The 13,843-nt window shown below is 39.0% G+C and overlaps 4 protein-coding genes across 13 annotated transcripts in view; 2 read left to right on the forward strand and 2 right to left on the reverse strand.

Moving 5' to 3' along the window:
• Su(var)3-3 (lysine-specific histone demethylase Su(var)3-3) overlaps window positions 1–9,309 on the reverse strand; it is a 130,264-nt gene extending 120,955 nt beyond the window's left edge. The window contains exons 1-10 of one of the 6 annotated variants that reach the window (XM_076541829.1): window positions 9,156–9,309; window positions 8,442–8,670; window positions 8,212–8,363; window positions 7,986–8,147; window positions 7,792–7,908; window positions 7,539–7,715; window positions 7,188–7,448; window positions 6,969–7,106; window positions 6,819–6,892; window positions 6,568–6,716 (exon numbers count right to left, since the gene is read on the reverse strand). In XM_076541829.1, the coding sequence (XP_076397944.1) occupies window positions 6,568–6,716; window positions 6,819–6,892; window positions 6,969–7,106; window positions 7,188–7,448; window positions 7,539–7,715; window positions 7,792–7,908; window positions 7,986–8,147; window positions 8,212–8,363; window positions 8,442–8,670; window positions 9,156–9,179 (1,483 nt within the window). In that variant the 5' untranslated portion in view covers window positions 9,180–9,309. The other 5 variants (XM_076541831.1, XM_076541837.1, XM_076541840.1 and 2 more) reach the window with 5 other exon arrangements.
• A 155-nt stretch (window positions 9,310–9,464) lies between these two features.
• LOC100882970 (ATP synthase subunit s, mitochondrial) lies at window positions 9,465–10,650 on the forward strand. The gene is made up of 5 exons (XM_003706926.3): window positions 9,465–9,684; window positions 9,758–9,846; window positions 9,922–10,127; window positions 10,203–10,365; window positions 10,446–10,650. The coding sequence occupies exons 1-5, from the start codon at window positions 9,673–9,675 to the stop codon at window positions 10,552–10,554; spliced, it is 579 nt and encodes a 192-aa protein (XP_003706974.1). The 5' UTR covers window positions 9,465–9,672; the 3' UTR covers window positions 10,555–10,650.
• Window positions 10,651–10,728: 78 nt separating this feature from the next.
• Window positions 10,729–11,781, forward strand: LOC105663607 (uncharacterized). The gene is made up of 3 exons (XM_012293510.2): window positions 10,729–10,867; window positions 10,948–11,016; window positions 11,124–11,781. Exons 1-3 carry the CDS (start codon window positions 10,817–10,819, stop codon window positions 11,670–11,672), a joined length of 669 nt encoding a protein of 222 aa, XP_012148900.1. The 5' UTR covers window positions 10,729–10,816; the 3' UTR covers window positions 11,673–11,781.
• Window positions 11,777–13,843, reverse strand: part of Sulf1 (Extracellular sulfatase Sulf1) — a 97,457-nt gene continuing 95,390 nt past the window's right edge. For 4 of the 5 annotated variants that reach the window (XM_012293506.2, XM_076541760.1, XM_012293505.2 and 1 more), the window contains 4 exons: window positions 13,432–13,839; window positions 13,176–13,367; window positions 13,023–13,110; window positions 11,777–12,740 (listed from right to left, as the gene is read on the reverse strand). In XM_012293506.2, the coding sequence (XP_012148896.1) occupies window positions 12,650–12,740; window positions 13,023–13,110; window positions 13,176–13,367; window positions 13,432–13,839 (779 nt within the window). In that variant the 3' untranslated portion in view covers window positions 11,777–12,649. The remainder of the gene's footprint in view (window positions 12,741–13,022; window positions 13,111–13,175; window positions 13,368–13,431; window positions 13,840–13,843) is intronic. The other variant, XM_012293508.2, reaches the window with a different exon arrangement.

Here is a 13,843-nt window from a genome sequence, read left to right on the forward strand (position 1 = left end):
ATCCCTGCACGTCACATCGCACTCGATTATATCCAACGACAAGGTTTTAAGAAAGTTTTCGAGTCCGCTGACAATTTCGCCTACGCGATAATCAGGCTGGAAGCGATGATCGATGAGGCTGCCCGATTAATTGAGAACGAAATTCCCCACGAAATAACTCGACCGGTGATACACGCGATATTTGGTACTCGATGTTTCGAAGGAAAAGAGGGAAAAAAAGAGTGACGGGAGAAAGGGTTTAGCTCCATAAATACGCGCTCGCGAGCCAGCCAGTACGAGCCGGGCATAACCGATGACAGATTGACAACACGGGTTATACAAAGCGCACGAGGGAAATAATTCGCCGGCTCGACAACTTCACGACCCTTAACTTACTCTCCACGACGTTACAGTACATCTATCGGCGACTTAACTCGTCGCGTCAAGGGAATCCGCTGTGCGGTGCGCGAGCACGGGAAATTTAAACGCGTCATTCCGCTCGGCTCGGCGCGAGCCTCCACTCGCATAGCTCCGTTATCAGCGCGAATACATCCGAGCTTTTTCGCGCATAAATAAGCCTACCATGGAAGTTGATTAATCCGCGTGCCGGGATACTTAATCGCGGGCAGCTGATCAAACTACCTTCACCGCCATTTTGGTCCGCAAATTCACAAAATATTTATTTTTATTTTATGTTTATACTTAAGTTACATGGAAGACACTTACTGAACACCTTTGAGAACATTTACATTCTAATAATGTAACATTTTAATGTAATAAATACCCATGTACATATCAATTACTCGAAATACTTTTTCTACCACATGTAGAAATAATTTGACGTAGAAGGAAAATAGTGAAACGAATTTACACGCGTTGTCTTTCGCAGACACATTGCGTTAAGTAGATAAGCATCTACCCGTAATAAACGTTTCAGCTTTCTGCAATCGAAGTTCCATTTCCGAAGAACGAATTCTGGTGTTCGTTGTAGCTTAATGCAGACTGTAAATCGCAACAGGTTCGCGTCGTATAAAATCGCCTCGATAAATAAAAGGGATTAGAAGTGGTCGAAGCGGCGAACACGGGCTTCTCGTTAGTTAAGCGTTTGAGAGAACGATTCAATTACTCGAACCGTTTTCCAGCCAACGCGTTATTAATCAATGGTTTCGAGGGTGCAGGTTGATATCGGTCAATCTTGAGAACCTCGGGAGACCAGCACGAGGTCTATCTCCCATTCACGATATACCTATTCAGGTATATCGTGATCTAATGCCTCATAGACGACCTAATTACAATCCTACCGCAAGCCAGCACATTTCATGCTGACACGTAATATTCCAGGCGAATCGACTTATCATTCGGGGCTATCCTCCGATCTTTGATCGGTATCATCAATTTAATCCAATTGCACCGAGCCTGGACGAACCACCGACACGAAACAGTAAAATATTCTTTTTGTACTCGAGAAGCATTCAAAGTAAATTATAACGATTAACAATATCAAATCTGCATATATGTATTTTTATTCTCTTCAAATGAAGAAGGCGTCAATATGCCTAAAAGTATCAAATCTTTAAAGTTAGCAAGAACTAAAATTTCGAAGATAATGTAAAATATTAGCAGATAATGTATGTAAATTTGTAGTGAAAATAGTTAGGAAATATTTAGGTGTGCCAGATATTCATGGACCACCGCGCAGCCCCATAAAATTGTCAGCGACACGCGTCGATTAACAAACTAAGCAAGAATGTCGTGGCTGGCATATTTCACTTGCACTCGCGGATGCAAATGAATCGATCGTGCGCGGTTAACCCCGCGAAACAAGAAAGAGAAGGTACGAAACTGAAAGGACAATTGAACGATGTCTCAACGTCGACGGCTATACGAAGAAAGAGTTCTGGCGTGCACGCGGAACGTCCGCGAAAACCAAAGTTCCACGCGAAAGAGGGATAAAAAGAAGGTAGCAGGAAACTGCGGTAAAGGGTATAGACGGTACGAAGGCAGGAGGACTTAATCCGGGACGCGTGTCGGCAAACCATTTGTTCGAGGGCAGAGGAACGACCGGCGCTAAGAAATCGCCTCGTTGACACTTCACGGGCGATAGGTGACGTTAAGAAGAGAAATCACGCGGATCACGAGCAAAGAGGAAGAGGAGATGGGAAGAGAGGAGAGCAGAGGTTCAGGATAGACTGTATCGACAAGGTACCCTACCGCGTCGTCGACACGGATGGAACGCTGTAAATGGTAAAGACACAAACATCCAGACAGCCTTATAGCACCGTGTACACCAACGGCCATAGATGCCTGCTCTCCGTTTACATTCTACCGGTTCAAAGCGGTTCACTGTACATTCAACTTCACGGTACAGAAATTATATGGATTCTAAGATACTTAAGTTCAAAAATACCAAAGCAATAACTAAGTGTCAAAATATTAGACACTGTAATAAAACTTGGAGGTGCTGACTCTGCCTAATAAAACATGGACCTGCATAGTTAGGTCCATGTGATGACTCTAAATACTATCTCTTAGACCATCGCTAAGAATACTATCTTTTAAGAGTACCAACTTAGAATACAAGGATTCTAAAGCTTACGAGTGCTAACGTTAGCTATCAGCTTTAAATGAGAAAACTTGAAAGTAAAACACCGAGTACCAAAACTTAAGTATGATAAAGTGTACTCCAGCAAAGCGGAAGGCATTGAGTCTTCTATTCGTACGAAGAGATCGTTGCCGACGACTATACCCGTGCACACGCTGTGTGCACAGATAGGCCGAAAGTGGTCATGGGAAAGGTATCGGTGCGTTAAGGCCAAGACTGGATTCCGCGGGGCGAGGCCGGCTCGTTGGCGGGTAGGAGTGTACAAGGTCTTCGATACCTCGTAAATTACCACTCGGGGGCCCCCTTTGCCGTCCAACTTCTCGGCTCAACTAATGTTAAGCTGCCTACGTTTTCGTCCTCGTCGAGGAAACACACTCGTACCGGGTCCCGGGCTCCGTCGAAAAACGCCGCGTTTCGACGACGCGTTCTATTTTACGCTCGTCCTTTTTCCCCCCGGAGAAAGAGGGAGGGTAAAGCTTGTTTCGCCAAATGAGCCAGGATCGTTCGACCCATCCACCCGTCGTTTATTTCCAGACTTCGGTAACACCGGCCGAATCGATCGAAGATCGAAGGCGAAAGCTCATTAAGCCGCGCCGTGGGATTCTATGTGCTTCTCGATATTCCTTGTTCGTAAATTTTCCTTCGAACGTTATATTGGGAAACGCACCTGTGAGACCAGGGTCGATCCTTAACTCGGCTCTCGATTTCGATCTCGGCTATGGAGAATCTTTCTGGCCTAGATGTCTCGGATTCTTTCCGAGGATCCTCGTGCATATTGTCGGTGAAATATTTGAAAGTTCCGAGCTTTGTTCTAAACTCGTGAAGCTACACGCGTAACTGCATAGTTGAGCGGTATACTTGCACAAATTTATTGAACAAGTACACTTGACGGCCATACAGCCTCCAGTATACTTGTGCAATATTATCGTACACGCGCTCGTGTACACGCTACAATATTGCCATACACACGCTCGTACTCGAGCAATAAATTTGTACGCGTATACCGTTCGATATATTGTCAATACTGCCTGCCGATAAACTACACGTGCAATATTGACCATTTATTTTTCAACGTGTCAAAGTTAACAAAGGTTAATTAAAAAAACAGCGAACGATTCCAAAAAATCTTTGAAAATTGCAGGGACGACAAATATGGACATCAGTGTTCTAAACGAATGTCAAGGGTTCAGTGAATTCGAGCCTGTATAAAGAACGTTGTTGTAGAAGGCAAAGACACGATGTCAACTTTACGAGAGTATAATTTTGGTAGCGATACACGAACGGCACGGAATGCGAGGTTCCGAGTCAACGAACGGTGTAGAAGACTTCGATACGTCGTAAATGACCCATCCCTGGCCCCTTCTTTCCGGCTATGTTATAGGTATCATCCATGTCCGATGCTGCGTGTACCGTACGCGTGTATATACGCGCATAATATCGTGCTGCCTACGTTTTTTCGTGGTGACCAACGAATGACCGAAAACTCCGACGAGGACGCGCCCAGTCCTCGGTGTCGCGAACAAAGCTCGATAACTCTTTGGTATACGACCGATCGAAAAGGAAGACGAGATCGCCGTAGCGACACGATGACGACTACGGGTCGGTATACATTCCTGAATTTTACTACCAAATGGTCTCCGACGAGATCGTGTTGTACCGGTCGGAACAAACACGTCCGAGTCGAAAAGAATGCTGCTCCGTCAGCGTAAAAACAGAATGGTACAACGTACCGGAGATGCATCGATTGTTTAACCGCGACTCGACTTCTATGGAGTTATTCGAATGCGAATGAACGCATTATCTAGAACATTTCCCGTAACTTACGGTTATACACGATCACTCGTGAAACGTAAATTACGTAGTTTCCTTGATCCTCTGACCGAGATATCTCGTAACGCACGAGCTGTATTGCTCGTCGATATTTACAATTCGATGTAGAGAAGAAAAGGAGAATCTTTGAATACATTATCTTTGAAATTGTATTTGAAAGAGCTTGTATATAAATGCGTTAAAGAGTACCGATCGCGTAACAGGATAACCCGAGAAGCTAACATGAACATGTGATCAAGCGTTGAAAAATCTCGGGAATTAAGCGAAACCGAGCAAGACGCAAGAAAGCGATGATGAAGAACAATCGAAGCGTACAAAGTATCTGAAAGAATATTCGTGCCTAAAACGCTTTTCGGTCAGTGGTTATTAACCCTGCCGCGGGATTCGTTTGAAACCGAGAAGGAACCGATGGTCCGTAAAAGCGAAGAGGAGGACCGCGAAGAGGTCCGAGGCTCGATGGAGAGCCGATTACATCGGTGGATTCACCGTTGGGCCTGAACATTTCAGACGATGGGATTCACCGGACAGCCTATTGTTGTGCTTAATTTAGCGTTAAATTGTTTACATTTCATTAATCGCCGGGAAGAACCTGCGGCCGGACCATCGTCATGATCATCGATGCACGTCAGTCATGGACCGTGGGCACCGCTTTAATTTCGAATTGACCACCATGGCCGCGTACCATGGCCAACGTAAAGAACGAACCTCACTCGGTGCGTCTCTTGTTTCAACGTCCGTTTGAAGGAGCACTCTCGGTCGAATCGCTCTCTCGCACGGTGCACTCGATTGGCCGCGTCCTCTGGGCTTCGGCTCTCGTTCGACGCCGGAGCAATATTGGAACTCGAGCTCGACTCGACCGGTTCGTTCGTTCACTGTCAATCGAGTGTACTTGCCAGTAGCGACACACGCGACCGCGCTATTCCATCGGGTTACGGTCCATCGATACGCACCATCCACCAACGTCAACCACCGAGTATCTATTAACTGCGTTTACCGTTCCGCGTTTACTACGATATTTTCTACGCGTCAGCTTCGAATTCCCTCCGAACTTCCCTCCGACCTCTGCCAAAATTACCTGTTTCAATCACCCTTCATGATTCCACGTTTATGTCGCGCTACTGATATCTGTTGAATTTGATATAACTTTTTATTCGAATTGATGATAGAATTAAAGTGAGACTCTTGTATCGTCCCTGCACCTTTAGATTCTTTAAGAATGTAATATTCCTAGATCCAATGTTCCGCCACATTATGTCCAAGCGTATACTTAGCTTAACTATCCATGAAAACAATGAGATTACAGTAACCCTTCATGGTTTTAATCGCGATATGCTTCATAAGATCAATGCGAACAATGATCTCGCGTGAAGTTCTCTCGTTTAACGTAAATACTGGAATGATTAGGAGAGGCCAGCGGCGGGCACCGTTAACTCGGACTCGTTGAGAGTTGGGAACACAGAATCGTCGGACATTGTAAAATATGAAATCGCTTGATCATCTATAGTAATATTTCTCGCCGCCTTCGGTTTTGTTTAACGCATTAGTTGGCTCGAGCTACACGGCTACACGCTATGATCGTAGTATAATTTCACATAATGAGAACTCCGGTAACCGAGATCGGTTAAAAGGATATAGCGACTATCTACACGGAATCTCGTGCTATCGACTTTCAATAAGCTTGATAAAGTCAACTGCACAGACACCCGAGTGCGAGACTATCCGACGCCTGTAAAGGAGATGCAACCCGCGAATAATTCACCTGTTATCTATACCATCTACTGGTTGGTTAAGCAATTTCTCGAGAACGTCGATATAATGCCGTACACGGCGATCCGGCAAACAGGGATATTCAACGAATCGAGTAGTCTCTATGAAATTAGAATGTTTTCGCGTGCTAAGCCGCGTCTCAATGAGTAACGCGTACAGTCAATAATAATTACGGACAATTTACGTATCGCTTTAACTGAAATTACTATTTCCGCTCGTTTAAACCTCGGACGGCCGACTACTGCGACAATCTAGTATTTAATTTTATACCATGATGGAAATTTGTATTTCTTAAAATTTGCGTTTCATTTTATTCAGCTCCATTCATGTATGAATAGATTGATATAACATCGACCGTCCGAGGGTTGTCTGAAATAAAAACGACTTACCTGTAAGATGACTGCCGGTGAACTCGAAGTCGTCGTCTTGGTCCCAATGTTTCAGGCTCAAATTCGACAGCGACGTCGCGTTGGCGAATTCCAAGTTCGCAAAGTGCCAGTCCAATATCTGACGATCTTTCGAGGAGAGGTACACGTCGCTATGAATAATATAGATTTGATTCGTTAACGTGTACTATATTTTACATGATAAATATGGGCGTAGTTAGTGTTGCAAGTATTGGAAATATATAGGAAGTTACCTAGGAGGAGAAGCTTCTAACTCTTGTAATTTTGCTTCAATTTCTTTTTGCTGTTCCGCAAGTTGATCCCATTCCTAATACAAGAACGTTAAGTAGCATGTGATATGTGATCATAGGCGTATAAATGAGGATACTTTACTGAAGCCGTACCTTACACGCATTATGAAGATCACGTAATTTAGAACGTAAAACAAATTCTTGAGTTATGTCCCGTGTTTGTAATTTACTTTCAGTCATTTCCTTGTACTGTTTATTCAACTCCACCAAACGATCCATAATCGCTATCATCTATAGGATGAAAAATAGTGTTAGAACTTCATGAATTTCTTTTTTATAAAAATGTTATGACATCCTTATGAAGACGTTTACCCTATGTTGATTGGTGATAAGCCGACCTTGAAGCGATAAAACTGAACGTAAATGAGCAACTTGACGTTGCTTGACACCTTGTTCTTGAAGACGTATCACCCATTCCAAAGCCTGACCCAGGGAAACCGGTCGCGTGTTACCACCTTGTCCGGAACCGGCACTACCCACGTAATTAAAATCTAATTGGTGAGAAAGATACGATGTCGCTTCTAATAACCGGTTAAACTCTCTTTCTACCATTTCATCTTTATCTTTTGGAACCTACGCGTGATAAAAATATTAAAACTTCATGAGTAATTTTTTAAAATATTTAATCGTTACATTCAATTTGAGAAAAGTAATTATATTAACCGTTTGACCGTCGCTTTCGTACAATGGACACTTTTGCCGAATTTTGTGAAGCTCCATGTTAATTTGTTTACTAAGCGTCGTCACAGGATTCCCACCTAAACCCGTAACCACCATAGCACCTAAATCGGCTATGTACGATGACTTACGAAACGTTGCGATGCGACCACCGACGCGATCCTATGAAATAAACACATTTTTAAAACTTTATATACATGTTTTGCATATATTAGGAAAAATATGAAGAAATAACTACCCTTGCTTCGAGTACAATTACTTCTAAACCAAACTGCTGCATTTGTTGAGCTGCTGCTAAGCCAGCAATGCCTGCTCCAATCACTATCACTTTACCTAATTTTTTAGTAGGTAATGGCTACAATATATGATCAGTAATTTACACAGTGTAAAACAACATAATTTAAAAATAAACAATTTAAAAATATTTGTTACCTTAAGACGTTTAAATACGCCAAAATTAATAAAACCATGTCTTTCTAAAAATGCATGAATTCTACGTGTCAATACACTGTCACTGTTATAAGGTGGTTCTATTGCTGGTAAAGCATTTTCTATTATTAACTGTTGCTTGGGATTCTCAAGCCACAGTTGCAACTGAAATAAAGATACTTGTAAATAAAAATTATTAAGTATATATATTGAAAAATAAACATCATACAAGTCTGTTTCTAATGTGAAGGAAAACTTTTTGAGTTTGCGGTGGACCACCAGAAACATCTGGAAAACAGGCTGCTTCAGTAGAAGTTAACTTATCGAATGGAAGACGACTTTGAAATGCTGCCCCCTCCAATCCATTAAGCAATTCTTTCACTATAATAACAGTACATATAGATTATGACTGGTTTTGTTCATAAAGTAAAACTACATTTTGATAGCACATATATGTACCATGAGGATCTTCATGATCGCTATCTTGATCATCTTCATCTTTCACTTCAAGTTTAGGCACTGAAGATGTAGGGACAGATTGTGGTATAGCAGTCTCGGATTCTTTTTTAACTTCAGGTACAACCTTTTTTTCTGGCGTCACAAGTCCGGGTTTAGATTTCTCTGACGTATCTGAAGCATTTTCATCTTCCAATTGATTGTACTTTTCCTCCATTTCTCTATACTCCACCTGTATTAAAATCAAATAAACAAAATATATAACAAATGCTTTCAGTAACAAATATTTTTTAAATAGTGTTGTTGGTAGTACAGAAATTTACTTTGATGTATAGGTTAAAAATTTTACCATACGTTTATGAATTAAAAGTTGCATAAAACATCTTCGTATGAAAGAACATACATACTGTGCATAATTCCAACAAGTGGAAATGAAATTCACAATCGATTACAAATTAAAATGGACAAGAAATAGTATTTTTAACCAAAACATAACCTAATTTATATATTTACATCCATAAACACATACAAATTAAATGTCAAGAAACTTGTGTTGACGTTTATTATAATACTAGGAAACATTTAGAAAACAAATATCTGTAAAATAAATATCAAAAACCTCTTAGTACTAATCGGTTACAATAACAATGCTCCGTTTAATTATAACCTTGTTAAGAGACAACATTAAGTGTAGTCAAGGAGGACAATGATACAAACCTTCGCTCTTTTTCTTCGACTCATGTCGATGCTATTTGATAGTTTTTCTGTGAAATGTAATCACAACTACTGCAAATCACACAGGTTTGTTTTGACTCTTCAAACCGGCGGCACATACAATTATTAGATCCAGAGACTACGGATAAAGAAGGGTACTATCGTCAACAGAAATACTGTTCGCAGCTGACATCTATGTCGAGTAATGTCTATTTCATCGTAACTATTTACCATTTTCGTGTCACATGCGATATTATCTGTTCAGATTAGAAGAAGACAACAGCGCTACTGAAGCAGAAGGAATTATAATAGTCGATTATTTTTCATCTTGTGGCGCAATACCGGTCTCAAAACAAACAGTTGATCTAAACATTGATGCGTACAATTAAACATCTACATAGTTGCACAGTGTTTTTATATACTGTACCTGTCATTACGACTTCATTGTGTAATTTACGCATATTATAAAAACTTTAAGCTTCAGTTACATCTTTTATATTATATATTCAACAATAAAGAAATGACAATCCCTGTATGATTTAAATGACATATACTTTGCTGTGTAAGTAAATTTATAAACTTGCTACATACATTCTTATTTTCAGATTTTTAGCAAAATAAGATCTATTGTGTTTTCGAACACAAGAAGTCATGTAAGACCTTTATTTTATTGGGTTACACTCATGTTCAACAGGTATTACAGTAAAGGGACAATATTTAGTTTTCAATTATACAGAATAATTATTGATATCGGATGTTCCTTTTTAAGAGTTGATGAAGACCGTGTTAAAGAGGTTGGTCCTGATCGTGCATGTGCAGAATGGCTTTTAAAAAATGGAGGATTTGTTAAATGGAAAGATGTTCCTGAATTATTAACAGATTATAATGCGTTACCAAAAAATGGGCAGCAATATTACATTGAGGGTGTTGATGCTAATAATGCTGGGATATGTGACGTAGGATTTGAACATTTCAGTCAGTGTTATAAAATTATCTTTATGAAATAAAATTGTGGAGAAACATAATTACTCATGACATTTTTTAATACAGAGGGATGTAAATATGTTAAAGACATAAAACTTGAAAACTGTAAATATGTTGATAATAATGCTTTGCCATATTTATCAATTCTTAAGGATTCATTGAATAATTTGGAAATTATAAGCTGTGCTAACATTAGTGATGAGGGTCTGCTTAGCTTAAAAGTATTGAAGTACGTGGCACATGAGAATACATGTAGTATAAATATAATTTCAGGTACAATCATTTGTTTTATTTTATTTTAATTTACAGAAATTTGGAAAGTTTGAAACTTCAAGGACTTATATATGTCAAGAAGAAAGATTTCGTCAATAGAGAACTCAGTGAAGCTTTGCCTAACTGCAAAATTGACTTTCAATAATTTTTAAACTTATATAATAATAATGTGTAACTCGACAAATTGAAGCTATATACATCGAGTTTTCTTAAGTTAATAAATGAAATTAATTATGTGTAATTTTATTATTGAAATTTAAACTTAGTAGATTCTTCCCGCCGAAATTTTGTCGTTGACCGCCATACTTCAAGTGTCAAAGTTTGAAATCGTCTGGAAGTGCTTTGAGCATAACAGTTTTAACATTGTGTAATTTTATTCTTCTTTTATTCCCAAAAAATTTAATATCATGCCACAAGATATGAATGTTTTACGCTGTTGTTCGTGTAAAATGTATCAGGTAATTTTTAAATATATTGTGGTTACAATGAAGAACATAAAATGTAACTTTCAATTCTTCATGTTATGTTTATTTTATAGGTGCACATGATTAAACAAGCAAAGAAATGGAAGTGTAAAGTATGTAATCACAAACAAATTTTAAAACAAGTAAGTTTATTGTTATGTCATACTTAATAAACTTTACTGGAAACTTGCATTATTGGTTGTATTAGTGCAGTTAATAAACAAGATAGCCTTCACACTTACCTTTTTAGGTATTCTTTAGAGGTTCAGGAAAAGATTGTCGTATTTGCGTTCAGAAATTGAATTTATTAAAAATACAAGAGAATCAAACAAATGAATACTTTGATGACGATAGCAATGTAAATAATTATCACTGTGCTAACTTTTCCAATCAGTCAAATACTGAGAAAGTTGAAAACAAATGGGCAAAGTATTTAGATACTCCAGAAGATACTGCTGGAGTATCTAGCTTTTCATGTAGCGAAAGAAGTAACTACCAAGAGGTTCATGAACCTACATGTCTAGATACTAATAGCACAATAGAGGAATACTCAGAGATTGAATACGTAAATACTAATATTAGTTGCAATTACCAAAGTAATTTTGAGCAAGAACATTTTCATAACGAAGAAGAATATGATGAACAAAATGATAACACGATTGAAGAAAGCGAAACATTTGATAATAAAAGTAACATTGATAGTCATACCCAGTACAATGATGAAAATATTAATGAAGCTAAATCTGCAAAAAACATTTTTGATGACAATGAAGATTTTGATGATACTATTAACTTCTAAATGTGTATTTGTCAAATTAAAAACTGGAATATCTTGATTCCAAGTATCATTATTTAAAATATTATTTCTCTAAGGTTTTGATTAAATAAATGAGATATTTATCATCGTTTGGACAGTGTTTATTTATTTATTTCACATGATTTAAATACATGGCTTCAGTTTCAAAATCTTGAAGATATTCTCAGGACACTATCTGAGAATCTAGTACATAACACAGACATATAATTGTAAAAAAAATAAAATGCTAATGGAGACAAGTTACCTAGCTATATAGCTTGTGTAAAGGCATATTAAATTCGATAATTAAACTATACGTAACTCTTGATAGGAAAGACTGAATACTATATAAACTTGTCTTTATACTTAACAAAGCATATCTGTAATTTTCCAATAAATTTATCTTTATTTCTTATTTATAACAGTGTATGCATCCATCAGCATTCCATTTTTCATGGCAGGGACTGTTAGGTATAGCAATTATAAAAGTTTCCATACTGCTTCTAGTAAGACAATAGATTGCGCAGATTAAATGGTGCCACTGATTTTATCAGTTTCATCGAAACAGTCTTGGCATCGTGCGTTATTAGACGATGGCTAGAATTATAGTCATCGTAATTATTCGTTTGTTGTATAAAGACCTAAAGAGACGTGAGATGAATAAATTATTATAAAAAATATCTGCTATTAAGTAAAAAAATGGATCCTCATTAGATCGTGTTTCCGATTGTTTTTCTCGTTCACAACACGTTAATTTTGCCGTGAAGAAAAATAGCGTTGAAAAATATACACAGTAAACTCCTCGAGCTGCGGCAGTCTAACGGAATCAGAACGTCATCAATTAAATATCACGTTTCCGTTCCCAATTTAAATATCACTAAATAAATTACGTTATTAAATGCATTGCAAAATGAATACACATCCAAGGCAATGCTGTCAGGCATCCTTCGACGATTTGTTCAATGAAAAACGAACGGTGATCAGTACTGATGTCTGTGCCGTCGATAATTCACAGAGTCTTGATGATGTCTCCAACTACTCTGCCAGCTTCTGCTACGTCTGTTCCAAACGCTGTTCAATACAGAAAACACGAAATACATATATTCTACATATCTAAAACATTCATTTTTTATTGTCGTTTTCTGTTTCCTCGTAAGATAATAGGTTCAGGATTTTGGAATTTCGAGAATTTTGCGACTTTGGTATCTTAGAAGTATGGCACTCTGAAACCTCGCGATTTTGAAACTTCGAGAACTTGGGATTTTGGAAATTTTCAACTTTGGGATTTTTAGTTTCCTAGGCTCGTCGTGCATGCCCGCACTAACTAGTCAAGCATTCAAAAGTTGTACTTACGTTTGCAACTTTTTTCGTCTCTTATTAGGCGGACTACCAAGTTCGCTTTCACGAATAATTTGTAACGTTGACGGTACAAACATGTCCTCTACGGAAACGAACAAGTATATAAACGATCAAACCATATTTCTTCACCGTATCAGTGAAACCTACCGAAGGTGTTAGCATATTTTCTCTTCGAAATATATCTCTGATGCTGCTGAAGCTGCGGCATAGCTTCCCTCGCGCTCCCAACTGTACAATCCCTGGTACCCTTGCACCCTTTCAAATGTTCCAGTTGATCGTGAAGGTAAGAACGTTCTGAGGGCGTCAACGACGACAGTCTGTTCCACTGTTCGAATGGATCTGTAGCAACCAAAATCGATCATGATATAAACTCCCTTCCCTAAAAGAATTAAAAAATACTTACCGATCCTCAGATTATAATACGTGACCAACCCAGTGGTGAATTCGCAGTAGAGGAAATTGTGCGTGGCGTTAATGGTTCTAATGCACGAATACGTGTTATTGTTGGCATTCATGCAGAAACAAAATGGACCAGCGCTCCACAACGGGGCAGTGCGCCAGTGGTCGTTGTCGTGCTCGAAGCAGTTCATCTTCTCCGTCAGACACTCTTTCTCGAGCTTAGCCTTCTTTCTTAGCTTCCTCTCCTTCTTCTTCAATCGTTCCTCTTTCAGTCTTCTTCTCTCTTCTCGGGCGATCTCCTTCTCGTCCTTCTTCGAGTAGGAGTCAGGCTCGCAGTAGCATTTGTGGCGAGCCTCTAGGGGGCTGTTCAGCATCGGTGGTAGTCGACGATTATTTGCTATATCTATTATATCTAA

This window comes from Megachile rotundata, chromosome 2 (genome assembly GCF_050947335.1).
Source record: "Megachile rotundata isolate GNS110a chromosome 2, iyMegRotu1, whole genome shotgun sequence".
In the NCBI taxonomy this organism is placed as follows: domain Eukaryota; kingdom Metazoa; phylum Arthropoda; class Insecta; order Hymenoptera; family Megachilidae; genus Megachile; species Megachile rotundata.